At 40.1% G+C, this 20,670-nt stretch overlaps 1 protein-coding gene across 1 annotated transcript in view; it reads left to right on the plus strand.

The window, feature by feature from the left end:
• Positions 1–5,738: 5,738 nt before the first annotated feature.
• The window catches only part of LOC121673084 (protein jagged-2-like), a gene marked incomplete at its 3' end in the record, with an annotated part of 38,423 nt that continues 23,491 nt past the window's right edge, over positions 5,739–20,670 (plus strand). The window contains exons 1-4 of the mRNA XM_042046131.1: positions 5,739–5,748; positions 7,675–7,815; positions 14,693–14,947; positions 15,891–15,951. Of these exons, the coding sequence (XP_041902065.1) occupies positions 5,739–5,748; positions 7,675–7,815; positions 14,693–14,947; positions 15,891–15,951 (467 nt within the window). The remainder of the gene's footprint in view (positions 5,749–7,674; positions 7,816–14,692; positions 14,948–15,890; positions 15,952–20,670) is intronic.

The raw sequence follows: 20,670 nt of genomic DNA on the forward strand, positions 1-20,670 counted from the left end.
GCTGCCTGGTCACATCTCCTGCAGGTTTTCTAAATGAGAAGCTAATGGCTTGCTCCTGGTGCTGTGAAAACTGTTACTGGGGTGCCTGTTTCCTTTTTCCTCAGGGATGCTGCTGCCCTGGTGCAGCAGCTGGCTGACAGGTGCTATCAGAGGTCAGGGCCAGTGCTGAACCAAATGCCTCATCTCTGACTTGCCATTTGTCACAAGGTTGACTTGGCTGAGATTTGCTTTTGAGTGTCTGTCTAGGGTGCTAAGTTACAAGAAGCTTGTGGAGTCTTTACTCCCATGGTTTAGCTTCTCATATATAGATGGATCTCCAGAGGGCTCTCACTTTGCTTTTATGTGGTCTGAGGTGACTCTATTAACATCCTGCCTTGAGGAGCTCTAGTCTGTCAAGGCATTTAGGCCTTTTGTGAAAATGGGTCACTGTTTCTACAGGCATTAGCTAAAGCTAGTGTGTGACTTGAGATGATTTTAAGAACTCCACAGCTGAAATGTTTGCTGTTCCATGATATATAAAGACCCCTCCACACTGAGAAACTCCTGCTGCATTCTGCCGTCGCAGGAGGATCAGATTATCTTCAAACTCTCACCTGAAGATCTTAGTACAAATGTATCCTCTGGTAAGGTATGTCAGGATCCTGGTAGTTTGATCACCCTGGAGTGAAGCATACTGCTCCCATTTCATAAAACACTAGGCACTGCCAAATAGGTGTTGTGATACCCCTTTGAGTTCCTTCTTCAAGCTGTTTTATCTTTCAGATGCATGCAGCTGGTTGGTAGGATTCTTCCACCTAGTTGCTGGGTAATTTTCTTTGCCTGAAGTGAGTCTCTACCTGGGTGTTAAATTTGATATACTAACTCCAGGACTGACTCCTATTCACCTGTTGTTTTTATTTGTGCTCTTTTTGCAATGAAATGATCTTAATAGTCTAGATTTCCCTCTGCCACCCCCATATGCACACACATACACACCTCTCCAGCTTAGGTTTTGCTTAGTTTGGTGGAGGAGTGGAATGAGTGTTAAGACTCATGTAGGTGGAGATATCAGCCTGTTGTCTGTTAACCATGGCAAAAAATAGCCCCTCTCACCCCTCCCTGGTTTTGCAGACTTCCTAAAGATTGTCAGGTGGGGCTAATTCATAAAGAGTTCCCCTCACACAACATTAGGGCTCCAGAGTTTGTAAACATCATCCTGCTTTTGTGACTGGGCCAAGAGGAGTATAACTGCAGTAATTGCTCTCAAAGAGAGAGCTTCAGCTTGCTCAACTGCTTTCTGCTATCTGCTGCTGATGTTTGCAGGACTCCAACCCAGCCTTCCACTCCTAGCAAAATGGGACTGTTTGGCCCTGGTTTACAAAGGGAAGGCTTTTGTTTAGGACTCGCTATGCTTGCTCCTTAAATGAAATATGAGGATTTGGAGGATGGGCATCTTTATGATTTGCATGGTGGATGGTCTCTGAATTCAGCAGACAAGCTTCTTGCATGCAAGTGGCTGAAATATCCTTCAAGTTTCAAAATAAGCCCCTTACCCTGTCCCCAAACCCCCATGTTCCCCCCAAATGGGGATGATTTATTCCTTCAGTAAAGGTCCCTATTATGACTTTATAAAGTCTGTTTCTAAAAGATAAACCTTCAGACTGTCTGTCTGTGCTTAAGCCTGTATTGACAATGAGTCCTGGATCTTCTCAGAATCTTTCTTCATTTCTTCCTTATTCACTTTCCATCTCTGGGTTATTCATGAGGAAGTTGTATGAACTCACTGCAGAGTTCCTGGGGAAGGAAATGGAATATGCTTGCCTTGAAGTCAGCTTTTTCCATGGCAAGCAGGCTGCCTGGGGGAGGGGAGAGGTGCTGAAACAAAAAAAGGGGGGGCAAGCCCCCCAGACCTGAGCTTGCCTCACTTGACTCAAAGTTCCTTAGGAAAGCAAGTATGAGAATTGACTGTGCTGATCAAGACTTAGTGGACTTAGCTGCAAAAAATATTGGTGGTGGCTTGTTCCAGAAGTTGCAGAAATTAACCTGCAGTGAGACTTGTGATATGCTATCCAGTGTTTGGACAGTTGAAATGTTTGAGTACAAATGTTGCCTGTGCTTGATTGAGGTTTGAAAAGAAACAGTATTTCCTGGTGATGAGACCCTGCATTTACTGTGTGACTGTGGAACAGGAAGATAAGATGGGCTTGGGATTTGTTTAGGAGCCACGCTTTTTTAATACTTCATAGCTGATTCTTAAAACATTTTTCCCTGTAGAAAATCCACTCAGTCCTTTTATTCATGTGAAATTAATAATTTTTTGTCTGTTAACATAAAAGTCACCACAGAATGTTATTGATGCAGAAAACTTCAAGTATTGATTTCAGCTCAACCTTCACCTTTTGCATTTTTCAGACTGTTGGTTGGAGAATCTAAGTTCTATACCTGACTGAAAGTGTTGTCATCAGATTGTTCATCTTTCTTGGGATGAAAAGTCTGACGTGACTGTTTTGCCAAAAAAAAACCCAAATCCTACCTCTTGAATGTTGATTTGCAGATATCAAGGTAATAGTAATAGGTCATGAAAAGACAGTGCCAAACCAATATTACAGGTCTTGTTTCCCCCCTCTCCAGAAAGGAGGTCGCTGGGATAGTATGGGGAGTGTTTTGTTTAGTGTAAACAGTGGAATAATGCTTTGAAGTTGCTTGTGTCAACACCAGTCTGAGAAAAAAACCACAACTGAGGCAGCATCACCAGGATAAACGGACTTAATTTGTATCTTTCCAAGCTACTTGGCATATCTGTTTGGTTAACTCCTACGAAGTGGCTCTTGCATAAGCTGTGCTCTTCTGCAGAAGTGTGCTGATACTCTTCTGACTCGTAGGCTTTAACATCTTCTGAGTTCTGGCTTGATGAGCACAAATCCTGTTGTTCGTGTGTTTAATTCTTTCCAGAAGGTAAACCTAGACACCAAAATCAGTAGAATCGAGTCTCTTTTTCAGTACTGGTGCTCACCCCCATCCCCTCCCCCTCCAATGTATGCCGTGGTCACTTTAAAAATATTTTCTAAATATTTTGCTAGTATTGGTTGAAATGAACAATAGATTCTACTTCACACAGCTTTTTGTATGTATCAGAACAGACTGGAATATGCATGTCCTGCTGTTCTATCAGCCTGCAGCAAGAGTTGTGTGCAGGTTAAAGAAGCAGGTGTGGTGGTGTGTGTATTCTGCATAAGGCTCAAGATTTTGGGGCATTCTTAGGATACTTGTGTAGCGTTTTTTGTTAGATTTATGCATGAACTTGAACGTGCATCAACAGTCTCTGTGGAGAACATGTTCTTAAATAACTTTTAAGTGAGTCTGTTAGTATTAAAGATACATCAAAGAGCCAAGACACTGCTGGATGATGTGAGGGGGTTAAAGATTTGCTGTATGGGGAGTCCTTAGGTTCTGGACAAGAGCTAAATTAATGCAGGTTCTGTTGCTGTTTTCTGTAAGCACAGTTTAAGAAAGATGTCTGCTGTCAATGTCTCTGCTATAGATGAGTTACTCTCAGTTGGTGTTAGTATGTCCTGGGTAGTCTGTGTTAGACTTTCTGTAGAGGAGTGCAGATGCTTTCATAAAATAAGTATGGCCATTACAAAGCTGAAAATATCCTTAAAAATTTATATCCATTAGTGTTATTGAAGTTTAGTTCTTACTCTGGTTATTGGGTAAGGTTACTCTCAGGGTGAGCCATATGGATGTTAAAATTTCCACTAATAAATCATTTTGGTAGTAAAACGTGTTTCTGATAATTGAGCCATAACTGGGAAGCTGTCAATGCAGCATACTATGAACATATTTAGTAACACAGATGCTTTTTTTGTAAGTTTTCAGCTGTCGTTTTAAAGTGAAGTGCAAAATTCAAAGAAACATAAGCAGATCTAGTGCAAGACTTGATGCATGTGGTAGTGGGCAAAACTGGTTTTTTTGAACGAGTGGGTTAAGAACCAGTTTTCTCTTTTGAGGTGTATAGCTGTAGTACGATGATGCATTGCACTACCACAGGGAGGAATTCCTCTTTGAAGTTATTGACCAGCTGGAGATGAGGAAGGGTGACAAGCTGGGTTGGTACCTTGTCTAGAGGTAAAATAGCCATAAAAATCAGTTTTATGGTTGCATTCTTGCTGTGTCTGTTGGGGTATTTGAAGGGTGGCTGTGTAACTCAGTAGAGACCAGGAAGTTGCACAACTGAGATCTGTCACAGATGATATTGATGGTCCAGTAAATACACATTTGTCTATCAATACTGTGTAATGCCATTTGATTAACATCTCTAATCTCCTGCAAGTGTGACTGCAAGCCTTTCTAAAAGGTTACCCTCCAAGTGCTTCTTCATGTGTCAGCAGCCAAGTGCCATAACAGTAGACACAAGGAAGTGAAAGGATTTAAAAGTCTGTGTCCTGTCTTTGCTGTGTAGGTTCTTTAAACTTGTTGTGGGTGGGCTTGTGGTTCTTGGTGGTGACCAGTGGGAGGATGGTAAAAGCAAATGCTGGAAACCAGACCTGGAGCTTGCAAAGCCACGAGGAGGCAGCACGAGCTGTGTGGGCTCCTCCAAATTTTGGAGGAGCAGCTCTGCACCAGAGTCATAGTTGCTCATAATGTGACACTGAACCGTGCCATAAATCAAATCCCTCCTGATGGGAGAGAATTTTCTAGAAGTCCTTGCAAGGAGTTTCAAAGATAAACCGAGACTTTTCCTTGAGTTTCAATGCTGCTTGATAGTTGTTTATTAAGCCTTATCAGAGGAACAGAGCCACCAGCGTGACCCAGGTACAGCATAGAGCACAGAAAGCAGGAGTGAAGTCTCTAATTACCAAGATTTACACAGCCTTTTAAAGATAATTTAACCAATAGTTACTATAAATGTATATTATTTTCCCTTTCCTACCAATTATTCAGTAACACGGGCAGGAACTGCGGAATTCTCTATCCAATCATTCCAAACTACTTTTACTGCAGAACATGGAGTAGTAGAAGAAGGAGAAGAAGGTTTAGAGAACAACAATCCTCCATTTTGATACTTTTTACTCTTATCTATTTACTACAAAGAGAAGCCCAAAACCTCTACATTTTTTACCCTGTGACAATCTTACAGAGTAGTCTACCACCTAATTCACACCACTGTATTTTCTAGTTCCTGTCTGATCACTGGTAATTTTTTCCAAGGTTGGAGGTTAAAACAGTGTTGTTCAGGGGGGTAAGAACCCTTAAAAACAGGCAGAGAAATATTCTCGGCACTCTAGGTTCCTACAATAATATACTATTAAGTTTTTATAAGATTGTAAAGCAATATTTTCTGCTCCAGAGACTATGCCAACTTAGACCATGAGATTTACCCCCAGAGCTGTGGTATTTCTTGTTTTAAGCATCTTAAAATGAGTAGAGCATCCCCATTGACACTGTCCAGCATGATCATGCTGGAACAGTGTGTTGCATGGAACTCTTTACCCACGGAAATTCCTTAGCATCCTGGGCAAGGATAAAAATCTGCTTTCAAATGGTGTTATGGGAAAGCATAGATGACTGGTCTGTTTCCTAAGACTGCAAGTCTAGCTCAGTTTCTTTCTGACTTTTATGGGCAGTCAGGTGCAACAGCCAATTTGCAATAGGAAGGACCAGCACTTACATAAGATAAGTAAATGAGCATCTGGAAGCACTTGAGCACTGGTCTATACTTCTAGTAGAAATCAGTGGAACACAGGAAACTAAGGGATATGTTAGAAGGTAAGTAGTTAAAAGTGGAAGATGTGGATAACTTTGGACCTTTCGCTGATTTGCAGAGTTCTGCCTAGATTAGTTCATAATTTTGATGCAAAATAAGGAGACATGCAGTTGCCAGTAGGGCAGTACTATATAGAACTTATTTTCTCAACTATTGAATATGTGGGTGAGGTAGCAGTTAGGAAGAGGGGTTGCAGGTAGTGTTTTCAGAGTACAGTAGAATCCTATCCTGCTTCCCTAAGTGCTGAGGCTGGGGGTGGGGGAGTGCAGGGAGTTGGAGGGGGAAGCTACTAAAATGCTCCACTAATATTTGTCTTCAAAAATTGGGTGGAGTTGTGAGCTGTGCTGTCACACCTCAGAGGCAGAGGCCTTTGCTTTCTCAGCTGATCTCTCTCAGTTGTCCATTCCCAAGGGCTGTACGAGCTCAAGTATGCCTCTGTCCAGTATGGTCACTGCTGAGCTCCCTTTTCCCTTCCTTTCTTGAGTCCAATCTAAATAGTCACCACTAAACCTGTTTCTGTTTCAGTAGTGTAAAATCATTTTCCCTAGGATATGTCTGAAGCTGAGAATACAGTACAAAGTTTCGAAGGCTGAGTTGTGGTTTGTATGTTAATATAGCTGAGCAATAGGAAAATAAGCACTCAAGTGCATTTCTGGGTAGAACAAACTCTCCTGTAGTCATGGAAGACCTCAAACAGCCCTTCTGCTTGGGGTGCTGCACTGATCTTATTGTTGCTGCTGTTCTAAAATGGGGAGGTTTCAATGTTATGATTAACCCTCCTTGGTGTGGAGTTGAGGGGTGTATAAAGCACATAGGAGCCATCTCAAAATAAAAAACACACATCTCTTGATGTAACAGTAAAATAGCCCTGATGATTGTGTGAAAGGTGGCTGAGTTCTTACGTAATTCTCTTCCAAAGAAGGTCCTTGCAATTTCTTGGCTGAATGTCCCCATATCCATGTGAATTTATAGATCATTAAGCTGTGAATTGTGCACACATTAGGGCTTGGCTCTGCATGAGGATGTCTATAGGAGGGTTTTAGGATAGCGGTGCAATAACTTTTCTCTTCTTGATGGTTTTTCCTTGATTTTGAATATACGTGAGGATCTCAATGTTGCTTGTAGCAGTTGGAAGCTATCAAAGCTGAAATGGTTGGACAGCTATTCTTGTTAAACTCAAAACAGTTAAGAATTACCTGTATGCATAAGGTAACTTTTTTCTATACAAGTTCAGTATTTGAATATCAACATCTGTCCTACATATTTGATCATAAACCAAGTGAAATGCCTGCAGCCTTGGTTTAGTGAAGTAAAGCCTTCATGTTTTTTTTCTAAATAGTTTTAAAACTGTCTGAAATCATGGGGTTTTTTTCTCTCCTCAGGGGAGAGTACAGTACCAGGTGTGCTTACTGTAATAATTGTTTCTGCTGTGTGTTTTGTAGGTCTATTTTTCATGCTAGCCTTCCATGAGTCAGAAGTCTAAATTTTTGATAGATGCAGGGTGAACTGTTTCTTCTTTAAATATGTTTTTCTGTAAAACAGATCTGGTATAGACTTTTCTTTCATGTGCTCCCTAAAGGATGGCTCTCATTCCTTTCTAGGGGAGGTGGTTCATTTGTTTAAGTCTTAGATATCCCAGCTGTTTCCCAAGGTTCAGAACCTCATTTCATTTAAACCTTTTAGGACTGCTTCTGAAAAGGATTTCTGTGGCTAAGCAAAGCTGAGAATTAGATGCAGTGGGAGGAGAGTAATAATAATTCAGTCCTCAATGTGTGTGTGTGGAATGTTTTTGTTTTACTGTTAGCATGGCTTGTCCCACAATTTTTAATGCTGTTATATTTCATGCTTTTGAGAAGATGCCTTCAAGGGCTTTCACACGACAACAGAGAAATGAAATTTTCAACTGCTTCCAGTTGGCTTTCTTGTAGCAGTAAAATCTGCTTATTTCAAATCAGTTTGTCTGGTTATAACAGTTTTTTATTACTGTCTAATTGGTGTCTTGGTTTTTTTTCAGAGATCGTTCACATTAATATTAGAAGCGTGGGATTGGGATAATGATACGAAGGCTGGTGAGTATTTATGTAAAGTTTGGAGCTTGTGCTTATTCTGTGCTGTATGTGTGCAGCAGGATACAGTTTTCCCCCTCCTCAATTTGCAATCAGCCATCCCTCCAAATCAGCTCTAGGCAAACCTGTTGTTGAGTAAAGGGCATGTACAAATCCAAATTAGTGAGGAACTGGGAAAAATTATTGCTATATAGGAAAAAGAATGTACAATTGTAAATGAAGGGTGTAATTAACACATGGCTTCTGATAATTAGCTCTAAAAATGTTTACAAATCATGGTAGTCCCTTTTTTTTAAAAAAAAAAAGGAAGCTAATCTGTAGAGTTGCACTTCAAATTCTCCTCAGTCTGCCTGTGACCATGCTGTGCAATAATTTCCATGATCAGGTGAACAAGTAAATATTCTTGCCCCCCATAAGGGAACTGTGCTTCATGTTCTTGGTGAAAGTGTTCTAAATCATGGTATGATCCCTCTCAAGTACTGGAACTTACCTTGCATTTTCAGTCTGTAAATGCCAATACTCCGTGTCAAAGCAGGGTTATTTATCTGAAGTGAAAGCAAGATTATTGTATAAATACTTGAAAATCATATCAAGGTGCTGGTTGCCATAATGCTGCCGAAGGAGGACTCCAGCTTGAACCTACTCTTTGTACATGGTTTACAAATATGTCTTAAAATAATTGATGCCTCTGGCTACAAGAAAAAAAATGAACCTCAGATTTGCATTGTGGTTATTGATGGACTATTAATTTTGGTTGGGATCAATGTAGAGGAAGGTAAGTGTTTGAACATTAAGGTAGCAAAGAGGTTATGTATGTCCCAAATCATCATCATTTCTAATTCTCAATTCCATGCTTTGCTGCTTCACTGACCACCTTTATCAAAATGCATCAAGCATAAAAACATGGCAAAGCTGAATTAATGTTAAGGCTGTGTTAGAGTCAGAAGGTCCTTTTTCTTGAAGACTGTTATCAGTCCCACTTGCACTTTCCTAATTCAGAGTTTTTTCTAACATACTCTAATGATAGACAAAGTAATGAGTTTGTCGTTTGTTTCTGAACCCTTCTTCTGTTAGAATTAAGCTTATTTTGTCTTGTTAAACAGCTCCTTCAGCCTTTTTCTATTGGCTGTGTTTTCTTTGCATCTCTGGTATTAATATTGTTGCAACCCTTCAGCTGAGTTGGTCCACAGCCTTCTTGAATGGCACTTCCCAAAGCTGCGAGTAGTATTCAAAATGAGATCTTGTCTGCTGAGCAGAGTAAGCCTAAATCTTGAATAAGTTTAGATAACCCTGCATTGTAACAGATTGGAGGAATCCTCTTGAATGCTTTGTTAAAAAAGTACTATGTGATGTGAATTTAAATGGTTTCCAGCTTGGGAATAATTTAACTAGGGGCACCTAATACAGCAAATATTAGAATATTCATGCCCTGTTTACAGAGGGCAAATCAACTCATGAGATGATGTAGGAAGGACTGAACATGAAGAGCCAGCCTATCCTGCATATCATCTGCCTGCATTTAAGTGCTGGATTTCATTTTTTAATTAGCTTTTTAGTAAATAATAGTATTGTAACTTTCTGTTTATTTCTTAGAATTTGCAGAAACCTCTTGCTTTAAACCCCAGATTTCTTTTCAATACACTTGATAAGAGGACAGTCACCTCAGGCTTGTTAAGTCTTTGTTATGCTTTTTAGTTTAACATGCTCTAACAAATCTCTTTACTTGCATTCATTTTTTTCCCTCTGAACTTCAGGCCAACAGGATATAGAGTGTCTTCTGGAGGCCTAGTGTGCCATCTCCTTGAATTAGCAGTTTTTATGAACTCTGGGAGGGTATATAAGTGTCAGATTACAGTTTAGCTCTATGAGAAACTGCTGATGGAAAGTGAACTTCCCTTTAATTTAGGCTGCCAGAGAGAGGTACTGCAAAGTTGTTTTGCATCTGAAATCTAGAAGGCTTGTCAGGTGAATTTAGGAAGGCTTTCTTGCCCTGTAATTTGGCAGAAGACTAGCTGAATGCTTGTCTTGGTTAAATGTTTTTATAGTTTGTTTACTGATTCTGTGATAGAGATATGTTGCTTTGCTGTGCTTCAGTTTAGGCTTTCAATGTAATATTCCTAGGAAGAACTCAGAATTCTCAATGCTGAAGGTTTGCTTTTTTTTGTTTTTTTTTTTTTTTTTCTTTTGAGTGATCTTGGCAGTGAGCCCTCCAGTGGGTTTTGCCTTGTGAATCTGTCAAGACGCAAAGATGCTACACTTATATTTTTGCAAGCACCACTGAACTGCCAAACAGGCACAGATCAGTAAAAATTCACATGTTAGAGAAGAGGAAAGGGAATACAGCAACTGCTCCAGAGAAAAGACAATATCTGATCCTGGAGGGGTGCAGTGAATGTCTGTGGAAAGCTTAACTCCCTGTCAGTCCTGAGCGCTGTGCTGATCTGGGGATCAGGTTACATGTATCTTCTGTTGCTACTGTAAGAAAGATTAATCAAAGTAATTGCCAGGGTCTGTTTATAAGCTGATTAATTAGTTCTAGAGTCAGATTTTGCTTTCCTTTAATGGGGATGAGTAAGGCTGAAAGTTAAATGTAGGTTCTGTGTTCCAGTTTAGACTCCCAAGTGGGTATTACAAACCAAAACAACCCAAAAACCCCCCATCCAAAACAAAACAACCTCCCTAACAGAATAAAAACAGAACAATAGCAACAACAACAATAAATAACAAAACCCAAACAAAACAACAGGCAAACAAAAAACTCCTCCAAAACCTAGAAGGAGGGGCTGGGGCTTCCAGTGAACAACTTGAAGGTTCTAGAACATTTGTTATCCTTCCCTCCCTCTGTGTCCAAGCATCCTGTATTCTTCTTGCACTCAGTGAGAGCAAGGCAGGGGGACTCGAGCTGATCTGTGAAGTACCATCTCAAGAGCAAGTCTGCCAGGGCAAATGTTTTCCTGTACAAATTCTTAGAGGATCCTTCAGCCCCTGATTCCTGAGCTACTACTGTGTTTTTCTGCTCCTCTGCACAGCAGGGTTGGCTCGGGGCAGTGTAGTGTAACCACTTGTTTGCTTTGGGAGGGTGGAAGAGGAGGGGGAGAGGAAACTGGCGTAGATACAAAGTCACCGCGAAGGGCCTGTTCGCTGTCATCTGTCCCAGCAGTTCTGCTTTCCAGGTAAGTCAGTTGACTTGGCACACTTCAGAACTCAGCAGAGGCCTTGGCAAGGCCAAGCCCATGACAAAGCAAGCTGGCATCTTCACGTGTGAAGTAACTTTCCATTTGACCCTGTCTGCTGCAGGGATGCAGTGCTTGCTTTCCTCCTTCCCATTAATCTGTGGGACACTAATCATCTGTCCTTAGGTTTTTGGAAATGGGGGCTTGAAAAAAAGGCTGAGGAGAATGTGCTTTCTGAGATGAGCATCTCCTGCTCCTTTTGGATGTGAAGTTTGTGTGATATCCCTGTGTTCCCTTACAACTACCAGCATCACCTTTTGTACAGCCTTGTTGGGGATGTCTGACCTCTACTAAGGGTCAGGGTGCTGATGGGCAGAGTTGCACAGTTAAATACCCTCCAGATAAGGCTTGCTCTTCCAAAAATCAGATGCTCCTAAAAATCAGATTAAAGAACTACCTTTTAGCCATCATCTCATTTTATGCAAACATCTGTACCACTATCTGCTTTTCTAGAGAGACTTCTAGAAAACTTATTAATCAAGGAAATTGCTTGGGGGCTGTGTCTATGTAAGTTTGAGTAATGAAGATGCTTTTTTGACCAATAACCAGAAAAATTCAGCCCTTTTCTGAGGGCTAAAAGTAACGAGTGTGAATCCCGAAGGTGAACCTCTATGGCAAAGTCAGATGCAGGGAGCAAGCTCGTGTCATCAGAACAGTTACGTGAGAGAGACTGAATATCTTCAGACACACTTTGGTATTGTGGGGGAGGGAGGAGAAACCTTGACAAACACGTTCCTCCCTGTGTTTACAGATCACTCTGGAAGATGCACCTTCTGCCTAGGATCAGTGTTAAATTTGAAGTTAAACAGAACTCTCATACTTACTCTGGTACTTAAAAATTTAGTATTAAAAATGAAATGGCTTGGAGCTGCTTCCCTGATGCCTTTTGTGGTTCAGGGTAAATTATTTGGCTTGCTTATTTAGGCTGTTAAGCCCTGCTTACACTGATAGAAGCTTGAGGAAAAACCCTTAAGACTCTGAATACATTCCTTTTCAGAGGAGCTTGTGAAGATAAAGTTTGAGTGTTCAAAAAGATGAAAAGAGCACTCTCGGGTTATTTCCCCTGTTCTTGACCCTGGGTATCAAGAGGTCTGTTCTGCATAGGTATATTTGCAGTAGCTGTAATGCTTGTTCCAGTTGTTTAACTGGGTCTGATGCATCTCCATTAGCCTGAAGATGTCTGATAAGAGTTTTTTTTATATAAGCCACTCCTTTAATCTCAGGACCTGTTCTTCAGTCTATCTGACGCACTTTGAGGAAGCACTTTCACATCAGTGGCTGCTGCAGCTGTTTTTAAGGAGCCTCTGTTGCTTATAGCAGGAAGGCAGCTCTATAATGTGTATTTGCTATTTGTTCAAATTTCCCTAACCATCCGGTGATTCAGCATGTTTTCCTTTATAGTTTTTCAGGTCAATAGTCATTGAGGGAAAATAAGATTATTAAAGGAGGCTGAAATCTGCCCAGGGAAGTGGTGAAGTCACCATCCCTGGAAATATTTGAAAGACATGTAGATGTGGCACTTGGGGACATGGTTTAGTGGTGGCCTTGGCAGTGCAGGGTTAATGGTTGGACTTGATGACCTTAAAGGTCTTTTCCAACCTAAACAATCCTGTGACTGTATCTAATCATTAACATTTCAATGGTGACTGGTATGATAAATATCTTATTGGTCAAAAATAAAATGCAGGCGGCCTTTTCTATCTTGCATGTTCTGCTGGAGACTTAAAGAAGAGGGATGGGCTTCAGTGTGTCTTGGCCAGCCATGAAATGTTTTATACAGTCTAGTCCAAGCAAGCATGCAGCTTATACATGGCAATACCACTTTTAATAATAAAGCTGAGAGTTACTATGAGGTCTCAATAACTGGAGTACCTTTCAATGCTTTGTTAAAAGGGGTTCCTTTTAAGTTCAATATTCTTTCATTTCAAGAGGAAACATTTTTATTGAAGCAAACTTGGAAAAATATATAAAAAGAGTAAAATACTTTGCAGAGCCTGATACTTCTGTAACTTTTCCCTTAATGTTGGAGGGGGTGAAAATTGTCACTTTAGTCCTTTTACATGCTGAAGGGAAAATGCCACTTTGGTAAGAGATGCACAGGATACTTCTAAACCGTCAATAACTTTCTGGTTGAGAAACAGTCACTCCTTGGGTTTTGTTTTCTAAACAGATGAGGTTAATGAGTTCTAGAAAGCAACTAGATAGGTAAAATGCATTTGCTGAAGGAGATAGCTTAGTATTACTTGCTACCAGCTTGGCATGTTCTATATTATTAATAATTTGAACTTCAGGCCTTTTCTCACTACCATTTCAGCCTCTTGCTGTGTGCAAGTTTTTGGTTATTAATTTCTTTTAACGTGTACTTTACAGAATCTTTATTTAAAGAAAATGGGTGCTGAAGCTCTGCACTGGCAATATTATAGCTATTTTATAAATGGGTATGGAATTAAAATGTGCAAGTGAAGCTTCTGTACCTTTTTCTCATCCTTAAATAGTGTTTGGAGTTCCAGATGCAACTTGCAGTTACCTAGAAAAGCTGTAGAGTAGGGTGGTACCAGATTTGAATGGTGAAACCATTATAAAACTCCTGTCACTGGGGCTACTCACTGTCTGCCCTTACCCCCCCCCCCTCCCCCCCACTGTGCTTTGCTTATTCTCAGTGTTTGCTAAAGCAGTTGTATAATTTATTGTACTGGCTATAATTGTCTCACCTCCTGGTATTGAAGCTTCTATGCAAAGAATTATATGGATGAAGATACAAAAGGATATTCATATAAATGAAAATACTTTGTGTTGGCAGTTTCTATACTCTTACAGCCTAAAATCTTCCTGTCCCCTGGGACAGGTAATGCTTTGTGCGGGTTTGGCCTCAGTGAGTGGAGCCTGGCAGGAGCAGAGCTGCTGCTTTCTGTGGGGACGAGGCAGGATGCTCACAGAGTGTGCTGCAACAGGGATCACAGTTATCAGGAATTTCACTGGGAGTGAGGATAAGCCGGATACAGAGATGAGAATGGCTCTTGACAATCCTGGGTTCACTTGTTTATTTCTTCTCAAAATGTCAAATATGAGCTGTGCAGTGTTCTATGGAATGGTTGTTAAAGATGTTTTGCCTTTATTTTAGAGAGAATGATAAAATGGAAACAAGCCAGTTTATGTACATAATGCAAGCATACCAGAGCAGTCACTATTGCTCAGTAATTTCACAGCAAATTGAATGTATTGTGTTTTGCTTTGTTTTTAAAATTAAACTTACAGCAGATAACTTTATCTCAGCTATGAGATAATGCAGATCTTGCAATTTTATAAGAACAAAAAGGATGCAAGAAGAGCCTCAGATCAAGATAAAGCTGCTAGTTGTCAGCATGTGGGTGTGGTATGTTTGGCTGCCTTGAAAAATAAGCTATTTCCTATGGATTATGTTCCAGGGTTTTTTAATATTTCCTTTGGGACACTTTTTTAAATTGGCCTTCCTGTAATGAACTTTGCAAGGCAAAGGAAAATTCAGTTATACAGTAGATCTTTATCATCCTAACATTTTCTTTACTTGGTTTTCCCTTAACCGGTTGAGTACTTGTGTTTGGATTCCATATGTCCTCGTGTGCTATCAAACTTAACCCCCTGTTTAATTTACCTTTTTTTCCAAAAAGGTGAAAACTTGTTGATAGAACGAGTGGCACATGCTGGTATGATCAACCCAGAAGATCGATGGAAGACCCTACAAATCAATGGCCCTGTTGCCCATTTTGAAGTGCAGATAAGGGTGAAGTGTGACGAAAATTACTACAGTGCACTGTGCAACAAGTTCTGTGGCCCTCGAGATGACTTTGTTGGTCACTACACGTGTGATCAAAATGGAAACAAAGCCTGCATGGAAGGTTGGATGGGAGAAGAATGCAAACAAGGTAGTATGTTTCTTTTGTCTTGGATTAGCCCTGGTGTATGTAGAATAAGTGTAAACTGTAGTAGGTATTTCTGTGGTGTTGATGCTGTAGCATATTGATTTTAGCACATATAGCCTTTGTCCTTTCAATATAAATCTTTATTTAAAGCATGCTCTGTGAAGAGTGGAGCACAGTGTTGCTTCTGGTGTGTGCTGTGGACACACCTAAACAAATGTAGTATTCAAAACAGTGAAACATCTTTTTACTAATTGACTTTATTGAATGGTGGTGTTTCTCCAAAGCAAAATGATGTATTACATCTGTTAATATAAGATTTTATTAAAGTGAGATCATCACTAATACAGTAGACTTTAATACTATAAAAATGCCCTCATAACACTGTTTCTGCAAATGAAAAAGTTTTAAGTGTAAAGTGTGCAAAGCTGAAAGCTTTTTGATAACTCTTAATGGGAACAGAAATTCAAGTGTAGTTGTCTCTTTTAATGTACCACTCAATCAAATCTCTGCATTTTGCCTTCAGTAAGTAATTAGTGCTAAAATTATTTGGCATACTCTCCTTTCTGCTGAGGGCTTCTTGGTTTTGTTTTCTGTTCCTTTTCAGTAAAAAGTTTGTTAATGATGAGGAGGACCATTTTTAGGGCTTACTCAAGGTCATGTATCACTTAAAGTTTGGGATTTCCAGCATTATACCAGGTTTTAAAACAACTGTATTTTATAAAAGTTTTGCTCTTGCTGCAAAGCCTTTTTGCTGTAATGGCGCTGTGTTTTGTGAAATAACTGTCTGGAAGCAACAACTGTTGGAACATGGCAAAAGGCAATCTGCTTTGCACACACAGCAGACGGGCTAAATGACAGGAGCCCTACCTGAGCTGCTCCAGATTGCTGCTGTACTAATGGATACCTGGCTGCCCAGACTGATGCCTAAATCTTTTTGTGTCTACAGCTGTGTGTAAACAAGGATGTAATTTGCTCCATGGGGGCTGCAGTGTACCTGGGGAATGCAAGTAAGTCTGCATTGTTTTTTTTTTTGGGTTTTTTTTTTTTTTTTTTTTTGGAGCACTGATTTCCCTGGTGTCCTCCATGTATGATGCTACTTTTAAAAAGTCTGCTTTAAAATGGAAAAATTCTGTACCAGAACATGGATGGAAATGGATTTGAAGTAGATGTCATGAGTGTAACAATTGCATATACTCTAAACTGTTTGGTGATGCTATTCTGTTTTTTTGCCTGAACAGATTTGTTTTGTGAAGTTCAAAACTGTGCCATCAAATGAGAAAAATCTGTATTATTATTGTTTTCAAAATCTTTAGGAATTTTAATCTCTGTATATTCGTCTCAAATGAAAGAGCAGCTTGTTCTTTGGACTGTTAGACTAGGAGATGCTCACAGTCCTAGAGCACTCAATATATATTTTTATCACCAAAATATAGTAAATTGTCCTATTCCAAGAAAAAAAGGGTTTTGGTGGTAATAGAGATACAGTAGCAACCCCAACCTAAACTTTCCACCCCAGGTAAATTTTTTTGGTCCCTAAATATGAGAGAACAGAGTGAAATGTTCCCTTAACTTCATGATGCAGCTGAAGTAGACTGTGATAGCAAGGGCAGTTGATTGTTTTCCTGTAAAGGTTCAGGCATTCAATGTAGTAGGTCAAGGGGAAATGGGTGTTATTTTTACACTAGTTGTTGAAGAAATGGGACAGGTCTACTTGCAAGTTTGGGATCCTGTGTAAGTTGTTGAGTTTTTGTGGTAGAGTGACATGCACCATTGTAAGGGTGCATTCACACAGACGTTCCTTAGCATTCTGTGTTGAATCTGCTTGATTGGAAGCATGTGAAACTGAGCTGTGGCTGCCAGAACCCCTGAGAGCTGACAAATACCACTTTGTGGCAAGCTGTGACAGTTTAAGGCAATTTGGCTTCATCCTTCTGACTACTACAGCCTCCACAGAAGTGGCAGAAATGGGATGCAGATAGTTCAGCTTTGCTGGGCTTAGACCGAAGCTGGGGTTGAGGTGCCAGTTCATGAGCTGTGGTAGGGTGACATGCAGACAAGTCCTATCCTGCTGCAGAGCCTCCTGTTTTTAACAGTGGGGGATGGCTGATAAAGTAAGCCTTAAATCATAGCACCACAGAGTGGTTTCTTACTGCCCTGAAACTTCCATCAGATGCTGCTGACTTCTTGGAAGGTATGTTGCATTGTAACTCTCTGATCTGACTGAAATCTGTAAATTTGAGGTGCAGTGCTTCAGTTTGCGTGTGGTTTCACTTCTCAAGCTAGAAAATTTCCTTTAAAAGATTTTTTCAAGGCAGATGATGGCTTCCTTTTTGTGTAAGAAGGAATATTTTGTTAGTTATTTGTGATTTTTTTTTTGTATCACTAAATATCTTCCTTGTGATTTCAAGTATTGGGTGCCCCTATGGTCAGGCATCTTTTTGTTACAAGTAGAGATTGTGGTTGAGAGCTGGGCCAGTATCATTTCTGCCTGAGGAAGAAGCACTCCTTCCCTTAAGACTTCCAAGAATGCATTTGTTCCACTTGAGAGCTTATTTTAATGAATTTTGATTCATGTAAGGGTTTCTGGTGTCCTGTAGGTGTCAAAGTAGAATCCTAGGAGCCTGTGAACATTTGCTTTTCAAATGCAGGAAGTCTTTGACTAAATATGTAAAAGAAACAGATTTAAGCAAATACAAAGCAGTACCTTTATTTGGTTGGGGTTTTTTTTTTGGCTGGGGGTGGGTGGGTCAGAGGGGTTGGCAGTTTCCTTTTTAACTTCCATTTCTCTGTGATACCAGCTGTGTCTGAGAAGGCAGAAGCTGGAGAGTAGCAGGGAGGTTTCCAGAAGGGAATATAAAGCCTTTGAAGCTGAGGGGCTGGGTGGCTGTTACCTTTTCCAAGGTGCCTGTCAATAGGTGGTCTCACACGAGCGAAGTCTTTCCTTGCAGCCTGGAGCTGATGCGAAGAAGCATCTGGTGTTGTAAGTCCAGGTGCTCCCTTGAAACCTGCCCAGCTAAACTGAGCTCACAAAAATAACCCTGAGTCTGTTGAAGGACTCTGTCCAGGTATCTTCTACTTTGTTGGGTGGATTCTCTCATTTGCAAGTAAGTCCTGAGGGAAGGAATAGTGGATTGTATGCAGTTTACCTTGTTTCTTGATGCCTTGATGCTCAAATCAGATCCATGATCAGCAAGCTGAAGGAGAGCAGTGGCTTTTCTGTGTGTGGCCACTCTTTGCAGTATTGCAGAAAGTTCTCAGCTATCTCTTTAATGGTGATTTGGTAGCTTGAGTGTGTTCACACAGCTGTCTTTAAATTGTATTCTGTCATAGCTATTAGACTATATTGGAAATGTTGCTTTTAACCAAAATGGATAATTACTTTCTGTAGAAAAATGATGCTGGCCTAAAAATAAACAAGGCTTACAGACATGACCTTTATCTTTAGCAGTACAAAGGAAACTGTTATTTAAAAGAAATTGCTATGTTTGGTGCTGTTGAATTTTAATCTAGATGCCTTCATCCTGGTTTCTGGACAGCTGCCACTGTAATTTAACAGGTGAAAACAATGTCCTTTTTTAATTCAGAAAGAAAATGAAAATGTGAGAAAAAATATGGGTGTGAGGTATTTGGGAACCAGCTGGTGCCAAAAGCTACTTAACTGCCAAAATTTGCAGTGCTGTTAGTAAATAGAAAAGCTGGAAAATGGTTTCCATCTTCAACTTGCATGAACATGGAGGTAAGTTAGGCAGAGGCTCCAAGGCCTCAACCAAGGTCTCAGGAAAAGATCTACCCTCCATTTTTTATGTTCCAATGTAATTTAGAGCTGTTCTTGGATTAAAAGTTACACTAAAATCAGAAGTAGCTAAATGACCTCAGGCTGTTAATAAAGGCTACGTCACTGGTTCTGGTTGTGCATCATCTGTTGGTCAAGTTCATGCACCCATTTGCTTTGAGAAAGTTAGTGTTGAGATGTTTTTCCATTTCTTCTGTTGAGTTTCTATCAAAATGGAAAATAAGTAGGGATGACCAGATGTTTCAAAATGACCTGATAGAGGAAATGATTTTTTGGTGTAGCTGTGTCTAGGTGATGGGTTTTTGTCATTGTGGAGGCAATTCAGCAAAAACAAGAATTTCCTTAATAAAGATGAAAAATATGTCCTTGAGGATAGCAAAAGCAACTCATCTGAGTCTTGCAAGCATAGAAAATGCTGCCATCCTAAAGAGAAAACAAACCAGTCTTTATCCATAGTGCATAAAGAAAAACAATGAACTTTGGTCTGTAGTGGCAGGCTAAATGGTCCTTTTCTTTATTGACTTCACCAGACTAAAGTAGTAGGAGGGATTATCAAAGACACAACAATTGCAGAGCCCTGATGCTGGTGCTTTTTGTATGTTTTTATATCATTTAAAGTACTTTGTTAAATTCCATTAAGCTGTCTAGAGGAAAATGAAGTTTGATCTAATGGCTCATATCTGGCTTGGGTTCAATGACCGTATGAAATTAGCAAAGTTGAATATAGAGAAACCATCAGTGACAGTCTCTTTCCTCGATTAAAACTGCTGAGCTGGGTATGTTTGGTACCTCTCATAAACTGTCACTAGGCTTAGCAGCTCAATCTTTCACTTCCTTGTTATCCAGAGTGGTATGGCTTTGGTTGTGGTCCAGATATGCCTCATATCTGGCCTACACTGTCATAGTCCTGCCAGGATGATGGTATTTTCAGAAGTCTTTCTACTTTTCCCATTGCCTTTGACTGTTTGTTTCTCATCTAAAGCAAAACAAAAGGAGTGAAATCCCTAACAGTGCTCAGCTTGTGTTCTGGAGCCATGGTAAGAGCTGGGTTTTGTCCTGGGAAATGCCAGTCTTACTTTCCACAACTGGTACAAAAGTTTCTTTAGAATGTGCAGACTAACTGAAATGAGTTAGAAATGGGATCATTAATAGTACTCTAATGTGAATTCTGTGCAAGGTGAAGAAAGCAAACGTACTTCTTTTAAAAGAACTTTTAAAATGAATTAAGGTTGGTGTGTTTTGAACTGACTTGTTCTAGAACTATATGTGACAGTTTTAGTTCTACAGTTTTGGTGATTTTATGTTTGTTTGGTTTTGTTTAAACATGTACCTTATCTTTGTCCTATTGGAAAAGTTCTCTCAAGATTTCTGTCCAGTGCCATACCTTCTGTAGTCCTTGTATTCCCCTTCAGCAGTCCAGCAGTGCCTTCAAGGGCTGTGGGCATCTCCCAAGTGATTTTGCTCCCTTCATCTGTCACTTTAAGGGCCAGACCCTGCTCAGCTATTATTTAATACTTTCTTTAGAGTTGCAGGGACAAAAGCTGGAGCTGCAAAATGAGCTACAGCTACCTGGAGTATTGGGGGTATAACTGTTCTGGAGAGTCTTTGTTAAATCTTCGACTTCTCAGAGGTTATCCAATATCATCGATATCTCACTTGTGGTTTTGTGATGGTTGGGTGGATAACATGTTTAACATCAGCACTGGGGAGCTCTGTCTAAATTTTTTTTTTTAAAAAAACCTGAGCAGCTGGATTTTTGTAAACTTATTCTTGGGTATAAGGTGATCTGGTGAGGGTTTTCAAAACAGGTTGTTATTGGAAGACTGTAGAGGACTAGCAAAAGGTCACAGCTGAAAAAAAGAAGGAAATAAAATTCCTGCTTCTAAAAACTGGGAGAAACTAAGAGGTGGGCATCTTCCACAGTTGTTCCAGA

The sequence above is a fragment of the Corvus kubaryi genome, unplaced genomic scaffold (assembly GCF_017639235.1).
Source record: "Corvus kubaryi isolate FWS band 111438036 unplaced genomic scaffold, C.kubaryi_AGA036_p1.0 65170, whole genome shotgun sequence".
NCBI lineage: Eukaryota > Metazoa > Chordata > Aves > Passeriformes > Corvidae > Corvus > Corvus kubaryi.